This window comes from Humulus lupulus, chromosome 5 (genome assembly GCF_963169125.1).
Source record: "Humulus lupulus chromosome 5, drHumLupu1.1, whole genome shotgun sequence".
NCBI lineage: Eukaryota > Viridiplantae > Streptophyta > Magnoliopsida > Rosales > Cannabaceae > Humulus > Humulus lupulus.
The window spans coordinates 172957578-172977907 of record NC_084797.1 but is presented as its reverse complement, the minus strand read 5'-3'; the positions used below and the strand labels follow the sequence as shown (position 1 = coordinate 172977907).

At 37.3% G+C, this 20330-nt stretch overlaps 1 protein-coding gene across 1 annotated transcript; it reads right to left on the bottom strand.

Annotated features, from left to right (window-relative positions):
• Positions 1-1877: 1877 nt before the first annotated feature.
• Positions 1878-4532, bottom strand: LOC133779699 (histone deacetylase HDT2-like; the record flags this gene model as incomplete). Its single annotated transcript, XM_062219628.1, has 8 exons — positions 1878-2394; positions 2489-2614; positions 2755-3040; positions 3134-3263; positions 3593-3680; positions 3793-3855; positions 4027-4214; positions 4319-4532. Coding segments are annotated over 6 exons (720 nt in total), but the record flags the coding sequence as incomplete, so codon positions are not given.
• Between the last annotated feature and the right edge of the window lie 15798 nt (positions 4533-20330).

Below are 20330 nucleotides of genomic sequence, written 5' to 3'. Positions count from 1 at the left end.
GCGAGGTGCACATCCCATACGTGTCACAATCAAGGCGAAAAGTTGACTGATACTTAGCAGAATACAAAAATGTTTGAGGCCTAAGCGTAGCTAGAGAAGGTGGGAGTGTCTATCAAGTGCGTTGTACACATGTAGGTACGAAATGTATGTCCCAATCAACGGGAGTCTGAGTACAGGGACAACATCCAGGCCAAACAATTAGTCGTTGTACAAGAATGGTACGTGGTAAGAATTCCCCTAGAATGCCTATGAGGTTCGGCATTGTACCATGGCAGGAGTAATTTTGTAGACCCCTGACACGTACTAGGACCGACCACCATTCCTCCAGTCCACCACATCCTGCTCCTCGAGTGCCTGCAGCCTGCTGATGAGTCCTACTGTCCCTTCAGAACACCATGTATTTGAAGCCAATAGTGCTCATCTATAAATAAGACCCTCATTCACCTGAGAGAGGGATTGGAAAATTCTTGTAACATCAGACTATTCTATGAGCAATATACAAGATTTCTTCCATTGTTCTTCTGTAATTTTTCTCTAAGTCTTTCTAAGTTCATAACTTTCTTATTAAGTCTTTCAGTTTTCCGACCTTAATTCGTTGACGAGTTCTCACTGTCAACATTAACATTATAAAAAATTATAAAGATCTAATATAATTAAAAGGGAAAATTTTAATATATGTATACACTTTATTTTCCATTCCAAGTAGAACCAAAATATTACTACTACAAAATTGACATGGGACGATGGTTTTAAACTGTCGCATAGACTCTCGTACGTCAGTTCTAATATTGTCGTTCCATGCAATGTCATGCCATGTAAAGTATGAAATGACGATTTAAATAAAAGTGTCATCTCCTGTCATGTATGAGACGAAAGTTCCTATACAAATGTTGTCTCTTGTGGTACATGAGACGACATTTTTTGTGCAAGCGTCATCTACTGCAGTAAATGAGACGACAATTCCTACTCAAGCGTCATCGTCCTGCTGTACATGAGATGACAATTTATGTGCAAACATCGTCCCTTGCAATACATTAGACGACAATTTTGTGGAGACCGACGTCCCATGTAAAATATGAGAATTTTTTTATTTCTCTATTTTCAACCACTATATTCATTCATAATTTCCTGTGTAATTACAACATAGTTTAGACAGAATCAACAGGCAGAAAAAATCAATAGAACTCAATATGTTCCAAATCTAAAAATTACAAGATCAAATATACACTTGCATTATTGCAAGTGCTAACTAAAAACTACAATTAGTATATTTTTTAATTCTTATTTCAAAAGTTACTCTAGCTATAGCTCATCCACTCAAGAAGCTTGGCTGCCCATTCTTTTCGAGTTTCATTAATTTTGCCAAGTGTATATGTATTCTTCCTACCACACTACAAGACACAAAATAAAAAACTAAGTTAGAAATTAAATTAAATAGAATTATAGTTCAATAATTATAAATACACTTACATTACTAGTTAGTCATCGCATGGGTGTCTCATTCAAAGAATAGTCCTTCAATTTTTTAAACAAAATTTACAAAGTTATAACAAAATAATTTTTTAAAAGCTAAAATTAACATATTCATAACCATATGTTACAATTTTATAAACATTATTTACTAACTAAATAGAAAACTGTTACCTGTATTTTTTTTTTGTAATTTTTTTGTAATTTTGTATTTTTCTATTTTTTTTTTAATTTACAGTGTTTGCCAAAGTATTTCAATTTTTAAACCAATCAAGAAATATCACAACCCACATATAACATTCAACAGTAAACAAGCACATGTATATTTTAGTGAAAGAGATGATAAAATGGTGTCATTTTTGCCATCTATGCAAAACTAGGTGTTTTCATGAGCTGCCTATAAAAAATGGCAAATAAAGATTATTGATACTTCTCACATATAATTTTCCATATTTTCCCACAAAAATTTTTACAAGCACACCAAGCTTGACCTAATGGAAAACAAAAAACTCAAACTTATTGATACTTCTCACATATAATTTTCCATATTTTCCCACAAAAATTTTTACAAGCACACCAAGCTTGACCTAATGGAAAACAAAAAACTCAAACTTAGATACTCTACCATAGCTTTCTTTTTGTTTCAGGACTAGAATGATAACAAATAAGTTACATTGCAATGGAAAAAAAAATTAAGATGTAAAATACTTGTACTCTACTACTTGGGTTGAAAAAGATGGGAGTTGTTGCAAGCCTTGAATCTTATTAAACGAAAGAATTATGTTGAAACCACTCTTCTCGACTTTTATTTCTGCAAATTATATACTACTAGACCTTCTTTATTAGCTTCCAAAGGGCAGCCTTGGCTTCTTCTAGTGTCTGCACAGTATGTTCTTCATCAAATGAAACTCTCTGTATGTTGAACTGCATATGATAGTAAAAATAAAATCAATCAACTTACAAGTATAGAAGGATCAAAAGAATTGCAAAGTTATTGGTTTAAACAAAAAGGCAATACCTGTGCACCTTGACGAACCCAAACATTGGTTCCCTTGCTGTCTATAGATATGAGTGCAACATCATCCACTTCAGTTTCAGCAGACAACAGTTCTTTTAAAGCCTTTGAAAAAATTGCATTGAGTTCCTAAAATACACAACGAGACAAGAAATTCATAAAAGAGAACAACAATAATTGTGGACAAGAATGCAAATTTATATTTATATATATGTATAAATACACATCCACTTATATATAACTGAAAACAATAAGAATAGACTATTTACCTTTAGATTCTCCTCCCCACCATCAACTGTAATCTTATCAGGTTGAATGGCTTCATATTCCTTGACATCAACCCAAGCAACAATACCGAACCCGCCAATGAAATATGTCACTTCCAGCAAAGAGTCAGCACAATTAAGTCTAAAAGAGATGCATTTGCTGCAAAAGATTATTGTAGAAACTTATAGAAGAAAATGCAAAAGCATCCTCCCTACTTTCATCCCATTCTGAACTCAAACATGTTTCGCCTTCTAATGAGACTCGAGCACTTTATCAGAATTAAAACTCCTGATGATACATAAACAAAGAAACTAGTTAGATATTCCACTGCATAATCATATGAAAAAGAAAATATTTCAAAAATTTAATCCCAAATCTTACTTGGAGCAAGTTTTGCAAGAGACTTGGCCGGCAGATTTTGGGGTCTGTTTTGATTTATCTGTTGTGGCGGGACTCTTGGCAGCAACCTTCTTTGAAGGGTGTGGGGTTCCAACATGGGCAGCCTTCTTATCTGAAACAAAAAGTTCATTACATGAGCATATCTATATATCACTAAAAAACACATCTACATTGTCCAAATAAAATAACATTAAGAGCCTAATAATAAAAAAACAGGCACAGAAAAGTACTAAAGTGAACAAAAAACTTGAGCAAATATAAGCCAAAGAAGAGTTTTTGGAACAAGGATCTTCTGTCAAAGTCTTTATAATAGCAATTCATTGAAGATTGCTTATGCAATTATATATACCAGACTATTAAAGAGGTTCAACGCATAAAATTTAGCTAACCAAAACTCTTGACGTAAATGAAATATGAACTTCGAATCAAGGAATACATTACCAGATTTGGGAGAAGCAACTTTGGCTTTCTTAGAAGACACAGGAGTCTTGGATGCAGACTCGGTAGGCCCTTTCTTGATCATTTCCGGCTTCAAAATTGAAATCAAACACGATAAGAATAAAGACACTAAAATAAAGATTACAGTTGAAGCCAAACAAAAAAAATCAAAATTATATCAACGGAATTAAAAATTTATTTACCTTCTTAGGGGTCTCTTCATCATCTTCCTCATCGCAGTCGCTGTCATCTCCCTCAATCATGTCCTACAACAATTAAACATAAAAGCCATTAAAATGACTTTAATAAAAAATAACATTTTTCGTCATCAATTAACAGAGAAATTGAAACCTTATCTACTTTCAAGGCTAATCAAGATTATACTACAAGCCAAACCATTAATAAACAAAAGCTACATAAAAGTTACAATAATATACCTCATCAGATTCATCTTCTGAGTCCATCTCAGCAGATTCATCATCATCAGAATCATCACTGTCATCATCCTCATCATCTTTGCTTGGCTCCACAACTTTAACTTTTGACTTTCCAGAAGCTTCAGTTTTGGCAACATTACTTTTACCAACAACGGGCTTGGCTGCCTCAACATTTTCAGAACCTTTGCCTGCAAATAAGTATCAAAATAGTTAAATAAATGAAACTAATATTCTTCTTCTACAACAAACCAAAGTTAACCAAACACTTAATGTGACAAAAAGTGAAACCAACCATTTTCAACAGCATTTACAGTGACTTCTGCTTCCTCATCGGATGAATCAGTTAAATATTGTTCTGCGAATGAATCAAGTCGAACGAGGTGTTGTCCTGAGGTCGAACGACGGCTGGGCAACTGTCGTGGGTCCCGAGTTGTCGAACGGAGGTGGGAGGCGCCGCCACTGAGGAGGTGATGCGCGCGAGGTCGAACGGAGGAGGACAAAGGGGGTCACGAATGGGGAAATTTTTTAAACCTAAGAGAAGAAAGAAATCGTTAAAGAAAGTCTTTCTTAAAAAAAAAATAAAGAAGAAAAGAGTCGTTGGCAGCTTTTTTTTATTGTTCAACTTTTAATTTAGTTTATTAACTTTTTTGTTTTAAAAAAAAATAGTTTTTATTAGTTGTAAAAGAAAATATAAAATTAATACTATAAATTTTTAATGAGTATAGTTAATAAATTATTCATAATAGAAAACTATAGCAATTCTACTACACAAGACTCAACAATTTCAAGGTTGATCAAAAACAAATCAAAGAAAAACACAAGCTGAAATCAATAATGCAATAACAGAAAAGTAAAAAAACAAAATCAAGAGAACAAAGAGATTTATCCTGGTTCGGTCCTCAATTCAAGGCCTACTCTAGCTCTCTCCCAAGGAGTTTTTTCTACTATAATCAAGCTGATTACAATCTCCAATAGTTGTAGTGTACACCTCTTGAAACAATCACAGAAAGGAATCCCCAAGAACTCTCACACTCAAGCTCACAAAGCCATACAATGGCTGTTACAATTTCTCTCTTTCCCTCTCTGTTTCACTCTCGGAAAAACACTATTTTTTATCTCTATCTTTGCTCTAACCTTTATAATGAATAGGTTAGAGCTATAAATAGAGTTACAATCCGAGCTAACTAACTGAAAATGAGAAACCCAAGGTGTACAACTACCTAAAACTGATTAGTAACTAACTTAACAGAAATTGACAAAATTTGTTAAGTTATTAGAACAGATTTGATTTTCTTTGGATTACCAATCCTACAAATTCCACCTTAATCCAAAGAAGAACAAGCTAGAGAACATCACAAGGGGGAGTGGACCACCATCTTCAACCTGGTCCAATGTTAAGCAGTTCCAAACAATGTTGGAATCTGCTTATTGAGAGAGCTTTGGTCCTTGCATCAGCAGGATTTTCTTCATTAGGTACATTTTCAAGCTCTATTTCTCATTCTTCTATCTTGTCTCTGATCCAAAACATTCTTATGTCAATATGTTTTGATCTTTCATGGTAGACAGGGTTTTTACTCAAGTGTATTGCAGATTGACTATCTGAATACACAGTTGCCTTGCCTTTCATCAAACTCAGTTCTTTCAAAATTCCTTTGATCCAAACAACTTCCTTGAATGCTTCAGTTGTTGCCATGAACTCTGCTTCTGTTGTTGATAAGGCTACCACTGATTGAGACTGAGATTTCCAACTAATGCAACATGTATTCAATTGAAAACAATAGCTTGCCATAGACTTTCTGGTGTCCTTGTTTGATGAATAGTCAGAGTCTACATATCCTTCAAGTTCCACTTTAGACCCTGTCTTCTTGACCTTTTAAACCATGTGTCAAAGTTTTTTTTATGTATCTCAACAACCATTTGAGTCCTTTCCAGTGTTCCTCTCCTGGATTGGACATGTATCTACTCAAAACACTTACTCCAAAAGCAAGATCTGGTCTGGTGCTAATCATGGCATACATGACAATACCAATTGCTTTAGCATATGGTACATTTTTCATCAATTTTCTCTCTACATCTGTCTTTGGTGCTTGTTCAGTAGAAAAAACAAAATGTCCAGCTAGTGGAACACTTGCTTCCTTTGCATCAGTCATTTTAAACTTCTTGAGAACTCCTTCCAAGTATTTACTTTGAGATAGAACTAGTTTCTTCTCATTTCTATCTCTCAAAATGTCAATTCCCAAGATCTTTCTAGTTGGCCCGAGGTCTTTCATTTCAAATTCACTATTAAGGACATACTTCAACTTCTTGATTTGATTCATGTCCTTTCCCATAATCAACATGTCATCAACATAGATGAGTAAAAAAGTAGCAACTTGAGAATTCAGATTTGAAAAATATAGGCAGGTGTCGTATTTGGATCTTGACTAACCTACTTTGGTGATCACTGAGTCAAATTTCTTATACCATTGCCTTGGAGATTGCTTTAATCCATACAAGGACCTCTATAGCAGACATACCAGTTCCTCTGAGTTGGATTCCACCTTGAATCCATCAGGCTGACTCATGTAAATAGTTTCCTCAAGCTTTCCATTCAAGAAAGCTGTTTTCACATCCATTTGCTCAATTTCCCAATCAAATTGAACAGCAACTGCTATCATCATTCTTATGGTCTTCATCTTGATTACTGGTGAAAATAATTCTGTGTAGTCTACACCCTCTACCTGTGTGTGCCCTTTTGCCACCAACCTTGCTTTGTACACACTTGGTTCATTTTCTATTAGTCCTTCTTTGACCCTATAGATCCATCTGCAGCCAATTACTTTCTGTCCTTGCGGTTTTGGAACCACAATCCAAGTCTTGTTCTTCTTTAAGGATATAACTTCATCATCCATAGCTTTTCCCCACTTCTTAGCATCCTTGCAGCTTATTGCTTCCTATTAGTTCTTTGGCACTCTTGAGTTTTTCTCATTTATCAAAGACAAGGAAAAAGCTATGATGTTGGCTTCACCAAATTTTGCACACAGTGTCTGCTTCACTATACTTTGCAGGAGCTTTGATTTCCCTTCTCACTCTATCTCGAGCAAGCTGATAATTTGCAAGATTGTCATCTTGGTTATCTGCATCCTCACCAGTTTCAACTTCTACTTCAGGTTGCTCTTCTTGATAAGTTTGTGCTATTTCCACCTCAAACTGATTACTGGTTTGAGTTTTACTCTTGTCACCTGAAACATCAGATAGCATACCTTTCTCATTTCTTTTAAAAGGAAAATCTAATTCATTAAAGATTACATCTCTACTAATAACTATCTTATTAGTTTCAACTGACAGCAATCTATAACCTTTAACTCCATTTGGATAGACTATGAAAATGCATTTTTCAGATCTCTTGCCTAACTTATCTTCAATCTTATGTGCATAAGCTGCACAACCAAAGCTTCTTAAATGAGCAAGGGAAGGAGGTTTACCTTTCCATAATTCTTCTGGAGTCTTTGAGTCAATTTTTCTATTTGGACTTCTGTTTATGAGGTAGCATGCTGTGTACAGTGCCTCACCCCAAAACTTCTTAGCCAAACCAGATTCCAACAATAAGCATCTGACTTTCTTTAATAAAGTCCTGTTCATCCTTTCAGCAATGTCATTTTGCTGGGGAGTTTTGATTACTGTCGTGTGCCTTTCAATGCCATACTCCAAACACAACTTATTAAATTCATCATTAATAAACTCAAGTCCATTATCAGTTCTCAAAACTTTAATTTTTGTGTTAGTTTGAGTTTCAACAAGTACCTTCCATATTTTAAAAGCTTCAAGAGAATCATTCTTGTGTTTCAACAGAAATACCCATACCTTTCTACTAAAATCATCAATAATTGACAAAAAATATTGATTACCTCCAGAGGTTTTAATTCTGCTGGCACCCCATAGGTCTGCATGAATGTATTCCAACACCTTTTTGGCCTTATAGCTGCTGTTTGTGAACTTTATTCTGTGTTGTTTGCCCTGCACACAAATTTCACAAAATGGAAAGTTATCATGTTTGTAATTTTTAAGCAAACCTTGTTTTGATAGTTCTATCAAGCCCTGCTCTCCAATATGGCCCATCATTGCATGCCATAGCTTTGATTCTGAATTGCATTTGTCCACAGTAGCTGCTTGTGCTTGAATTACAATTTCTCCATCCAAGAAATATAGTCCATGTCTCTTGGTTCCTTTGAGAGATAGCAAAGATCCCTTGTAAATCCTCATAACACCCTTGTTCACCTTGTATTCATACCCTTCCTCATCAAGAGTTCCTAGTGAGATTAGATTTCTTTTCAGATCAGGAACGAGTCTCACTTTGGTAAGGGTTTTAAGAGTTCCATCATAACTCTTGAGTATCACTGAACCGATACCAACTACTTTGCACTTCTGATCATTCCCCATAACCACATTTCCCCCACTGATTTCAGTGTACTCGTGAAACCAGTCTCTTATGGGACACATGTGATATGTGCATCCACTGTCAAGGATCCATTCCTTCCATTCTTCATCATGTAAACCAGTGCAGACTTTTCCTTTAGTCTTGACTTGGTCTTTGACAGTTGCATCTGTGACAGTGAATATATCTCCATCTGAGCTATAGCAATCCTCAATGACATCATTTGAGTCACTGTTTTTCTCATCTTCTTCCTTCTCTTTCTTCTTTTTCCTCTTCAGTTCCCAACAATTCTTGATCAGATGTCCCACCTTTCCACAATGGTGACATTTTCTTGTTTCCTTGGGTCTTGATTTTGACCTTGAATTACCTCTGTAATTCCCTCTAGACTGTCCTCTTCTTTGAGTTCTTCCTCGAGCAAACAACCCTTCATCTGTTCTTGATTCTTGTCTTGCTGCCTTTTGCTAGTTAAGCTCTGCATCCCTCGATCTGAGAGTGCTCATAACATCATCCAAAGTTAGAGTATCCCTCCTGTACATAATAACAGTTGTCATCTCCTTGAATTGATCTGGCAAGCCATTGAGTAAAATAACAGCTTGATCTTCTTCCTTAATTGTTTCACCCATGTTAGTAAAAGCCAAAACAATTTTATTCAAATCATCTAAATTTTGCTCTAAAGAAACAGTAGCATTCATTTTAAATCCATAGAACTTCCCTTTCAAGAAAATCTTGGTTGTAGTTGATTTTGCCATGTACAATTGATCGAGCTTATTCCAGATTCCCATGGCAGTCTTCTCACTGATCACTTGCCTCAGCACATTATCAAAAAGATTCATGATAATGGCTGATCGAGCTTGCTTCATTATAGTTTCTACATCACCTTTCTTGATGCATCAGAGTCCTTCTCAACCTTCTGTGTCTTTTCTTCAAGTGCTGAATCAAGTTTCTGATATATCAGTACAACCATCATCTTCTCCTTCCACAGACTAAAGTCTCCAGATCCATCGAATCTTTTAAAATCGAATCTGGTTGATGATGATGCCATCTCAGCTGTTTTCTTGAGTTCTTGATAACCTTCAAATTAAGTCTTCGATCTACAAAACCTGGCTCTAGTACCACTGCAGTAATCCTACTACACAAGACTCAACAATTTCAAGGTTGATCAAACACTAATCAAAGAAAAACACAAGCTGAAATCAAACATAATGCAACAACAGAAAAGTAAAAAAAAAAAACAAGAGAACAAAGTAATTTATCCTGGTTCGGTCCTTAATTCAAGGCCTACTGCAGCTCTCCCCCAAGGAGTTTTCTCCACTATAATCAAGCTAATTACAATCTCTAATAGTTGTAGTGTACACCTCTTGAAACAATCACAGAAAGAAATCCCCAAGAACTCTCACACTCGAGCTCACAAAGCCATACAATGGCTGTTACAATTTCTCTCTTTCTCTCTCTGTTTCACTCTCCCAAAAACACTACTTTTGATCTCTATCTTTGTTCTAACCTTTATAATGAATAGGTTAGAGCTATAAATAGAGTTACAATCCGAGCTAACTAATTGAAAATGAGAAACCCAAGGTGTACAACTACCTAAAACTGATTAGTAACTAACTTAACAGAAATTGACAAAAGATGTTAAGTTATTAGAACAGGTTTGATTTTCTTTGGATTACCAATCCTACAAAAACTTCTTTTATTAAATATATAATAATTTAATTAACAATTGATATTACAAAGTATTAAAAATTTAAATGATTATTATTTGAATAACTCATTTTCAAAAAAAAAAAAAACTCAATTAATTAATATTTTTTTATGAATATATTTACACAATATATTAAAGTACCCATTGTCCACTTCTGTTGGTATCCGTCAGTACCCAGCCCATTAAGTCCGTTAAAAGCTGAACTTGGACCCACGTGTTAGCTCCTTATTGACCTATTTAAAAATATTTTTAAAACTTAAATTTAAAATAGAAAAAAATTATTAAAAAATAATTAATTAGTAAAAAAATTCAAATCAGTAAAAAAAATAAAATATTTTTTACTGATTTTAATTTCTTTTACTGATTAAATTAATTTTAAAAAATATTTTTAAATGGGCCAATAATGAGCTGACACGTGGGTCTAGGGTCAGCTTTTAACAGACTTAATGGGTTGGGTACCAACGGATACCAACGGAAGTGGACATTGGATACTTTTCCCACCAAAAGAAAAGAATGGGTATTAATTCACCAATTTTTCAAAACATTGGGTACTTTTGCCGCTATTTCCCATTATATTAAAAATACAAATCAAATTAGTTTTTAATTAAAAAATGTGTATTGCATTAGACAATGGTTTGAGTAGAAATGTTGTCTTGTGTTAAAAGTAGTCATGTTACATTAGTCTCACTAGAACTGTCATTTGATGTGAGTTTTAATCTGCATGACATGATAGTTCGAAAGTGACTGTTGTGTCATATATATTTTTAACATGACACAACAGTTCTACAACAAATGTCATCTCATGTGTGTCGTCTAAGTACATTTTTGTAGTAGTAAAATATTTTCTAGTAAATTTACATTTAAGACAACATATCAACCTCATTTCTATAGTCATTCATTAGGTGTTATTCAACATTGTCTCCTTTGTTACTAAAGCATTCCTATAGGGCACTTATGATGTCCAACACCACCTTATATTGATTGGTGCAATTTCATATCGTGTTCCATATATTTTATTTTAAATTAAAATATGTAAAACTCGAAAAAATTACACCAATAACAATATGCCATGTAAAGTGGTGTTGGACATTATTAAAGCCCCTTAGCAATAATCTTGTTCATATAATTCCATCTTAAGCTTTATAGAAAACTAATTTACAATTCATCCATGTTACTAGAATATCCAAAATCAAGATAAATTCTTATTTTCTTTACTAAACTTATTCACTTATTTGTGTCTTACAACATTTGTCAAAATATCACAAATCTAGAATATATGTTTTTTACTGAGTTGGATAAACAAAAATACTTATTTCTTTTAATTGGATGAACACAAATTTTTAATTTGAATATAGTTTTTAAGGTTGTTGACCACTGATTTGACCAACCGACATTAAGTCAAGTAAACGATATAAAAATGAGAATTAAACATAAGAATGTGAAAATGACACCAAGAATTATAGTGGTTCTGCCCAAGATATTGGTAATGACCTATGTCTACTTATACTTTTATCATTATAGTGAATTTTCCTAAATCCATGATTAGATGAGCCTGTGTCAACTGAGTTTTGTAAGCTAGAGAGAGTACAAGAATTTGTGTATAAAGTATGAAAACGTCTACCATTTTGTCTAGAGTGTTTAGCGTTTATTCAGCGTAGAAAATAATGATTCACTAAGCTTCTATATATAGGCTTAGAAAATTACACAGATGGACCATGGGTCTTACATGACTTGTGTGAGAAATAATAATAAAATAATTCATAAATAATATATTTTACTTTAGAAATAAGAAATATCTAGTAAATATCTCGGTGCTAACAAACTGCGAGTGTTTTTCCCGCAACATTCGACCAGCCCTGGTCGAGTATGTATCGACCAGCCTAGGAGCAATATGTTGACTGAAGGTTTGACTGTCTTGACCAGTTGTATGATGAATCTTCCTACGATTCTCTGTCCGCTAGACGAAGGTCGAAGAGCCTCTTCAAGAAATTATGTTGTTTTTTGGTTTCCATGTGCGTAGAATCCTTACTACATCATCACGCCCGTTTTTAGGGAAAACATTTTCCCCCATGTTTATCATGAAGCGACCAGCATCAGATAAACTTTTTTGAGCAACACCTATATACAATCAGTGCCTATAACCTATCAAGCAAGCTGCATTTAAAAAAAAAAAAAAACATAATTACTCTTTTTTCAAAAAGGAATTTGACGACTTCATGATTTCCAATGTGCAGAAAAGGTACTTTTTGACATCACCTTTTCATCTACCTCGAGTATATAAACCCTTTCTTCCCTTTTATATCATTTTTACATGCATTATCTCTTTCCTCGAGAACATGAAAAAAAAACTTATAAAACCTTTCTCACATCATGATCGATCCGAGCATACTTCAAGAAAATTTAGGTTGATTTCTTCCTTAATCTTCATTCCAAGTAAGTCTGCAAAATCTAGTCTTTTATCTTTTTGAATTTTCTTCAAAAACAAAATGCACGATTATTTGTGATTTTTAAAATTGTGAAATCTGTAAAAAAAATTGAATAGTTCTTGAGTATTCTTAGGTTTAGAGAATTGTATGGTAGTTTATAGGATGTGTTGGAACATTGGGTGGAATTTGTTGTCATAGATTCGTAGTTGTGGACACAAAATCAAAGTAAAACTGATTTTTCCCTTCTTGGGCAGATGAAAAGTTTTCTTGAAAAGCTTTTAATTTCACTTTTTAATCTCAAATCTTTGCTAGTCGGATAATGTGTCTTGTTTGTCCTGAAATGTTGCTAGTCGAATAAACCATTAGGTTTACTCCCAAGCAACCTTAATTTTTTCCTTGTTTATTTAAACTCTATTGGTCTTTAGATTCTTGCTTCCATTTCTTCTTCTCAGATATTCATGCAAGACTATTGGGGAGGTGAGAGAACAATAGACGACGGTCTCCTCAGGTTTCTGTTTGATGACACCAAGTAGAATACTTTTCAGACTCTTGTTCAAGAATCATCTTCTACTCATTTTTCAAAATTTTCTACTCCTATGGCACGGGTTAAGCAAGTGGCTAAACGAAAGAAGAAAGTCCCTCAAGTTGGTCGTACGGTGGCCAATGAGGAAACATCTATGGCTGAGGAATACATTTTGGAACTCGTTCTTTCTCACGCCATCATCAAATTGGGCACCAAGAAAGAACAAGTGTCGTGGTAAATTTTAGCACCTAGCAAATTATCGAGCATGGTGATGGAGAGTTACCCAAAGAAATATGGGCTTCATAGGGTCACTTTAAACAAACTAATACCCGACCAAAGGGCTAATCTCCCTGGGGGTGCTTTTAGCACCTGGTCGAGGTATAACATAAAGGTTGGTGCCACCTTGCCTCTTCATGAATACTTCAGAGGGGTTGCTAAGTACTTTGACATTGCAGCCTCCAAATAACCCCGAATGGATATGGAATGCTATCTGCATTGTATATCCTTTATCACCTAAGGAGATGGCCAACACCGACTCCTCATGAGATTAACTACATGTTCAATCTTAAATCGAACCCGAAGCAAAATAATATAGGTTTTTCAATTTCTATCGTTAAGATAATTCATGTACTTTCTTGATGGCTACAAAACCAAAGTTGGAAAGTATCGGAGAGAATACTTTTTAACGACATACTTGGTCGCAGACAACTTGTCCTTCACATAGGGAGGTAACTTTGGATATAATAATCCTCATTCTTAGTCGATCATTTTTCTTTTCTTTCGTCCTTAGCAATTTTATTTATTTCTGTAATTTAGGTCCCTGGCACCAACCAGTACCAACCTAGGGGATGCGCGACCAAATTGATATATTGGCAAACCTAATTGATGCCCAGAAAAGCTGCAAGTACCTGATTACTGTAGCGAATCTTAGGCTGGTCGGTCTTTGCAGCCTCATCAGGTTGCAAAAGATTTATCTACTAAGAGTGCCACTAGAGAAGGTACTAACGAACAGACATCCTCTGAGCAGCCTTAGAATGTCTCTCAACCGCCTAGTCCACGAACGACAGTTGTTAGCATCAGGGAACCTGGTGAGAACTAGTGACTGGCCCTTGCTCCTCCAATTCAAGGTAAGAGAAAACAAAAAATTCCTGAGAGAGTTGCCCGCATGGAGTGCTCTTCCTTAAAAGATGAGAATGGCACTAACTTTCCCAATAGTAACAGTATTTTTCATTTGAACAATACTTTGTTTGAATTTCCCCCAATCTTTACAGAGTTTCTTGATAGGGATGACAATTTTATTCCATCGAACAGTAATTATGAATCAGAGTTTCTTTAGTCAGATGAGTCTTATTTAAGAAGTAGGACTAGCTTAGATAATGTCACAACCAACATATGTAGTTCGCTTATTACTGCTAGCTAACTTTCTCTTCACATTCTTTTATCTGCTGCTTGCTATTGTTCACTAACTGTTATCTTTTATGAAGACATGTCTGATGCCTTTGACATATATGCTTCTAAAGGCGTTGCTACTAGGTCCAAACGACCAGCAATGAAAGATGTGGAAGGCTCTAGTAGGGCCTCCCCAACTAAGAAGTAGAGGATGGAGGAAACTACTCTCTTGACCAGAGAGCAAACTCACCCGTCGACCAGGGAATCCCCCTCCTCCATCTCCTCCCTAAGTATAAGCTTTCGAGTAGGTGGACTTAGCCACAATCTCTGGGCTTCTTAATAATGTGGCCAACTCGACAGTTGACAAGCTTTATAAGGTGGCAAAGCATAGACTGAGCAGTCAAGCATATTCTAGCATGCCAAATCTTGGTACCAACGAGGTTATTTGACGGAGCTTCAACACGTTTTTGAGTGTAAGTAACTTTCTTGATCTCCATGCTATATTTTTCAAATATTCTTTTAAAAGCATATACTTATCCCTCTATGTTTGCTATTCGCAGGCCCTCCTCACTCTTAACAATGGTTGGAGGAGATTTGAAAGCCTTGTCGAAGAAAACAAGAAGCTTGTCGGGGAGAAGGAGGCACTGGTCGTAGATAAGAAGCAAGTGTCAGATGATCATGAAAAAGCCAAGGGATCATTGGAAAAGGCTAGAGGCATCACCAAAGCAAACAAGGATGAAGCCTTGAAGTTGAAGAAGGAGCTCCCATAGAGTCAAGATGAGTCAAACAGGTTGGAGAAGAGAGTATTCGAGTTGGAACAGAAGATATCAACCCTCGAACAAGACAACCAAAGCAACCTTGAGCATTTCAAGGGGCTTATTTCAACTGCTTTTACATGTTTTGGAAGTGTAATCAGAATGTTGATTTTGATTATATTCCTTAACATGTAAAGCATGCTGAGGAAAATGACCCTCGTATTTCTCAAAATGAAGAGATTTCTTTTGTCACTAGTCTTCAGGCTTCTAATGAAATGGACACAGTTGCTGACTAGCATGCTTCTGCTCCTAGATTTTCTTGTTGAACATGTAATATATATATATTTTTGAGTAATTAGAAAATTTTCCCCTAAACTTATGACACTACCAGATAATGCCTCTTAAAGTATACATGTTAAAAGTCCCCCTGAACAATTTCAGGTGCAGTAATGTAGCCCTTCTGTTAGATTGTGTCTAAATCCACCCTTTAGTTGCTCATGTGGCAATATTAATTATGGTTAAAATAATAAATTAGCAATGTTTTAGAGGGAAAATATATGGTGATGTGTCACTGAGCTGAAGATTAATTGGCAAAGTTAAAGAAATCCAGTTCTTTCTAAATAAAAAAATACAAAAAAAAAAAAAAACACACGCTTTAGGGAGATTAGGCTTGGTGAGAGAAGTGGTGATCGTGGATTGTGATTGACGCTGACGTAGTGGTGGTGATCTTACGACCATGGGGAGGAAATGGACTGGAAAGAAGAAGGGATTTCCAAATAAACAAGGTCTTGTGATACTATTTTACGGTATGTGTCAAAGTTTTTTTTTAAAATTTATATGTGAGTTGTAGTCGTCTGGTATGTAGAGGTTATTTTCTTGTTGAACAAAGGATAGAGCGCACATGGTTCTTTTCTGGTAGGCAAAAAGAGGAGATTTTGCTCATTTTGTTGAATATTTTGTCTATTAACAGTGTCAGGGTACACATGGTTAGATGTTAAAAGTATTATGGAATCTTGTTTGGTGTATGTGGGTGGGGTAGTGTGTGAGTGTATCAATGGGTGTTTCTTTCTAACTTTTGGTATGAGTGAATGCTTTACACATTATATATGTTGGGAGCATCAATTTGTCTTATTTATTTAGAAATTAATTATGTAAACTTGTTTGTTTATTGTACATAGCAAATATCCACCTCATTTACAAACTTGGGTGAAAGCTGTTTGGTTGGTTTGGGGTTGAAAAACTGCTACAAATGGATGAAGTTGGACATAATTTGGGTACTGGAAATGTAACACAAGTTAATGACTTTGGTAGTGGTTTGGATGGACCTAGTGTTGGTGACTTGGGTGAGAGTAATGGGGCTGGTTTGGGGTCTGAAAAACTACAACAAATGGATGTTGTTGGGCATGATTTTGGTAGTGGAAATGTAACCAAGTTGTTGACATTGGTAGCGGTTTGGATGGGCCTAATGTTCGTGACTTTGGGGCTGATTATGAGCATGCATTGGGTGACTTTGGTGCTTATTATGATGACCCAGATTGGTCCAAAAATGAAGAGGTTGAGCCTTGTTTAATTGCTGGATGAGAGTGCTCTTTAGATGAGCTAAATTTGCCAATAAATGATCCATTGGGGGTAAGGATTTTAAGTAGACAATGGGGCTGAACAAGAATTCGCTTTTGGGACAGGTTTGTTTGTTGAATAGGATGATGATGACCTAGATGTTGGTGATACTACAGATAAACATTTGAAAGTATTAGGAAAATGGCCTTTAAATATTGACATAGAAGATGAAGGTGTCATTGAATATGATAGTGAATACATAGAACATGACTATTTTTCTGAGGAAGAATGTGATCTAGAGAATGAGGATGAGATGTCGATTTTTCATAAAAAAAAGAGGATGAATAGAAGAACTAAGCTGCCAATTCTACTTGAGTTTAGGCCTATAGCAAACATGGACAAACTAATATTCAAGTTGGGGTTAGATTTTGCTTCAGGAGCAGTTTTTAAACAAGCTGTGAGGGAATTTGCGAGGTATTTTTTTTTAAGAAGAACGACCCTCATAGGATTCAGGTACACTGCAAGGGTGTCAATTGTCCTTAGGTGTTGAATGCATAGATGACACTCCCATATTTGGGACCATAGCATATGTTAGTGAAAAAAAGTGTGCAAGAAAGAATACAAACAAGTTTGCAACATAAAAATGGCTTAGTTAGAAGTATTTGAATGAGTTTAAAATGCACGACAAATGGGCCATCGCTTCATTAATGCAAAATGTGAGTAATGAGCAAGTGCTTCAAATAACAAGGGATAAAGGTCATCGGGATAGATTTAGAAACCCTGGAAGGGACTTATGAAGAACAATACAATGCTCTTTGGGATTATGCCGAGGAGATCAAGTGGACTAATAAGGGTTCGACTGTAGAATTTCTGACAGAATCAAGTGAGGGTGGGAAGCCACGTTTCAAGAGATTATACATATGTTATGTTAGGTTAAAACATGGATTCAATGAGGGATGTAGACCAGTCATAGGTTTGGATGGCAGTCATATAAAAGGGTTACATCCAAGACAGCTACTAACAACAGTTGGCATTGATGCAAATAACTAGATGTATCTAGTGGCTTTTGCTATAGTAAAGATAGAAAACAAGGAATCTTAGAGATGGTTTGTCAACCTTTTGAGGGAGGATTTAAGAATTGAAAACTTTAACCATTGGAGCTTTCTTACAAATAAGAAAAAAAGGTTGGAACAAGCTTCAAAGGGTATGTGGGAAGAAAGGATACATGAGGCCAAGCATAGAAATTGTGCCAAGCATTTGAGAAGAATTTCATCAAGGTTTTCAAGGATATAACATTAAATGATCTATTGTGGAAGGTTGCTAGAGAAGTTACTATGTGAGGATTTGAAAGTGTTATGGCCAAGATAAAAGCTTTGAATAAGGATGCCTTCAACTGGTTAATTGCTGCAGGTCCACACCATTGGAGTACATCACACTTTAGGGTTCATCCTAAATGTGATATACTTGTCAACGATATGTGAGAGGGATTTAATGGTACGAAGTCAATATTAGCTGCACGAGATAGGCCTATATTGTAGATGTTGGAACGTGTGGATGTTTGAATTTTAGTTGCACAAGGCCTCGCCTCTTCGGCGCTCGCAAGGCACGCGCCTCTCTTACAGAGCCTCGCTTTGTGTCCAAGCTCAGGTAGGATCACCCCTCAAACCTAACGATGCATCTTGCACTGAGGGCCCCAAGGGGGCGGATATGTCTTGCTAATAATGGTCCACCTCACGCTGAGGCCTCACGAGGCACAACCTCGCGCTCACATGCCCTCGTCTCACGCAAGCGTCTCATGAGGTACGACCTCATGCCAAAATCGTGCGTCTTGTGCAAGGACCTCGCAGGGCATGGCTTCGCACCATAAGCTTCTGTCTTGCACTAACAAGCATGCATCTCATCCAAGCGCCTCGCGAGGCATGGCCTTGCGCCACCAGCTTTTGTCTCGCGCCACAAGCAGGCATCTCGCCCAAGCGGCTCGTGAGGCATGGCCTCGCACCACAAGCTTCCGTCTCGCACGTACAAGTATACGTCTCGTGCAAGTGCCTCATGAGGCATGGCCTCGCGCCACTAGCTTCTGTCTCGCGCCACAAGCAAGCGTCTCGTGCAAGTGCCTCGCGAGGCATGGCCTCACATCACAAGCTTCCGTCTTGCACCACAAGCATACGTCTCGCACAAGCGCCTCGCAAGGCATGGCCTCGTGCCACATGCCTTTGTATCACCCACATGCTATTGCGTCTCGTTCCAAGGGCCACACAAGGCATTTCCTCGCACATGGTCCTTCCCCCAGCGATGGGCATCTCACGAGACTCTAGCCTCCCATGCCTTTTGGGAACGTGTCTCCCATGATGACCCATAAAGGCTTCAACACTTAAAGGTTAAAATAGTAGGATGCATTGTGAGGATAAGAAAACCTACAAAATGACTCAAAGAGATCATACGGATACGAAGTACGTACGGGGGTGTAGTTCTGAAGAACCCAGGTGTCTGGCCCTAAACACGACGACAGACAAGTAGTGGTCGTACGAGTAAGGTACCTGAGGTGGTCCTTCCCAGCCAACCTCTGACGTTCGTACTAAATAGATGGTGGAGGTATAGCTAGGTACTAAAGTGGAGGTGCTCCCGCAAACCCTTGGAATGTACTGGAGCCACCCACCACTCTCCTGGCACCACTACCATCTATAGACTGCATATGCAGAGTCATATCCCTAGGGACCACCATGTACAGTGAGCCAATAGTGCTCTACTATAAATATGACCTCCATTCACGTGAGAAGGAGGATAATTTTTGGTGAATTTTGTAACCAGTTGTGGATGCCAAAAATCCACCAAGGAAAAAAAATCTGGTCCCTAATTGAAGTAAACGGCTAAGGGGCACCGAAGGTGTCAAGAACGTGATAGAGGCAGAAGAGGCCACACATTTGTGAGGCCCCAGGCCTCACGAAGTCATTCCATGCCCATGGGAGACAAATGCGAGATGCCCCTGTCTCACGCACATGCCTCCAAGCCACATCCCCCACGAGACGCCTCCTAGCCGTGCCCCTCGCGAGACGCTTCCATCTCGCGCGTGTGCTCCTAGCTGCATCGCACCTGCGTGGAGTCACGACCCCATCCTCGTGAGAACCTCCATCTCCCAGTTGCATCACGCCTGCGTGGAGACACTGCCTAGCCTCGCGAGACCCTCCATCTCACGCATGCGCACCCAACTACGTCGCACCTCACCTCGCCCCGTGCCTCCGCGAGGCCACCTCACCTTGCACCTCAGCAAGGCCATCTCATCTCGTGCCTTCGCAAGACCGTCTCGCCCCATACCTCAACGAGGTTGTCTCACCTCGTGCCTTCGTGAGACCATCTCGCCTCGCACCTCAGCGAGGCCATCTCGCATTGTGCCTTAACGAGGCCACCTCGCCTTACAACTTAGCGAGGCCATCTCGCCCCGTGCCTTCACGAGACCATCTCTCCTCGCGCCTCAGCGACGCTATCTTGTAATGTGCCTCCATGAGGCCACCTCTCCTTGCACCTCAGTGAGGCCATCTCG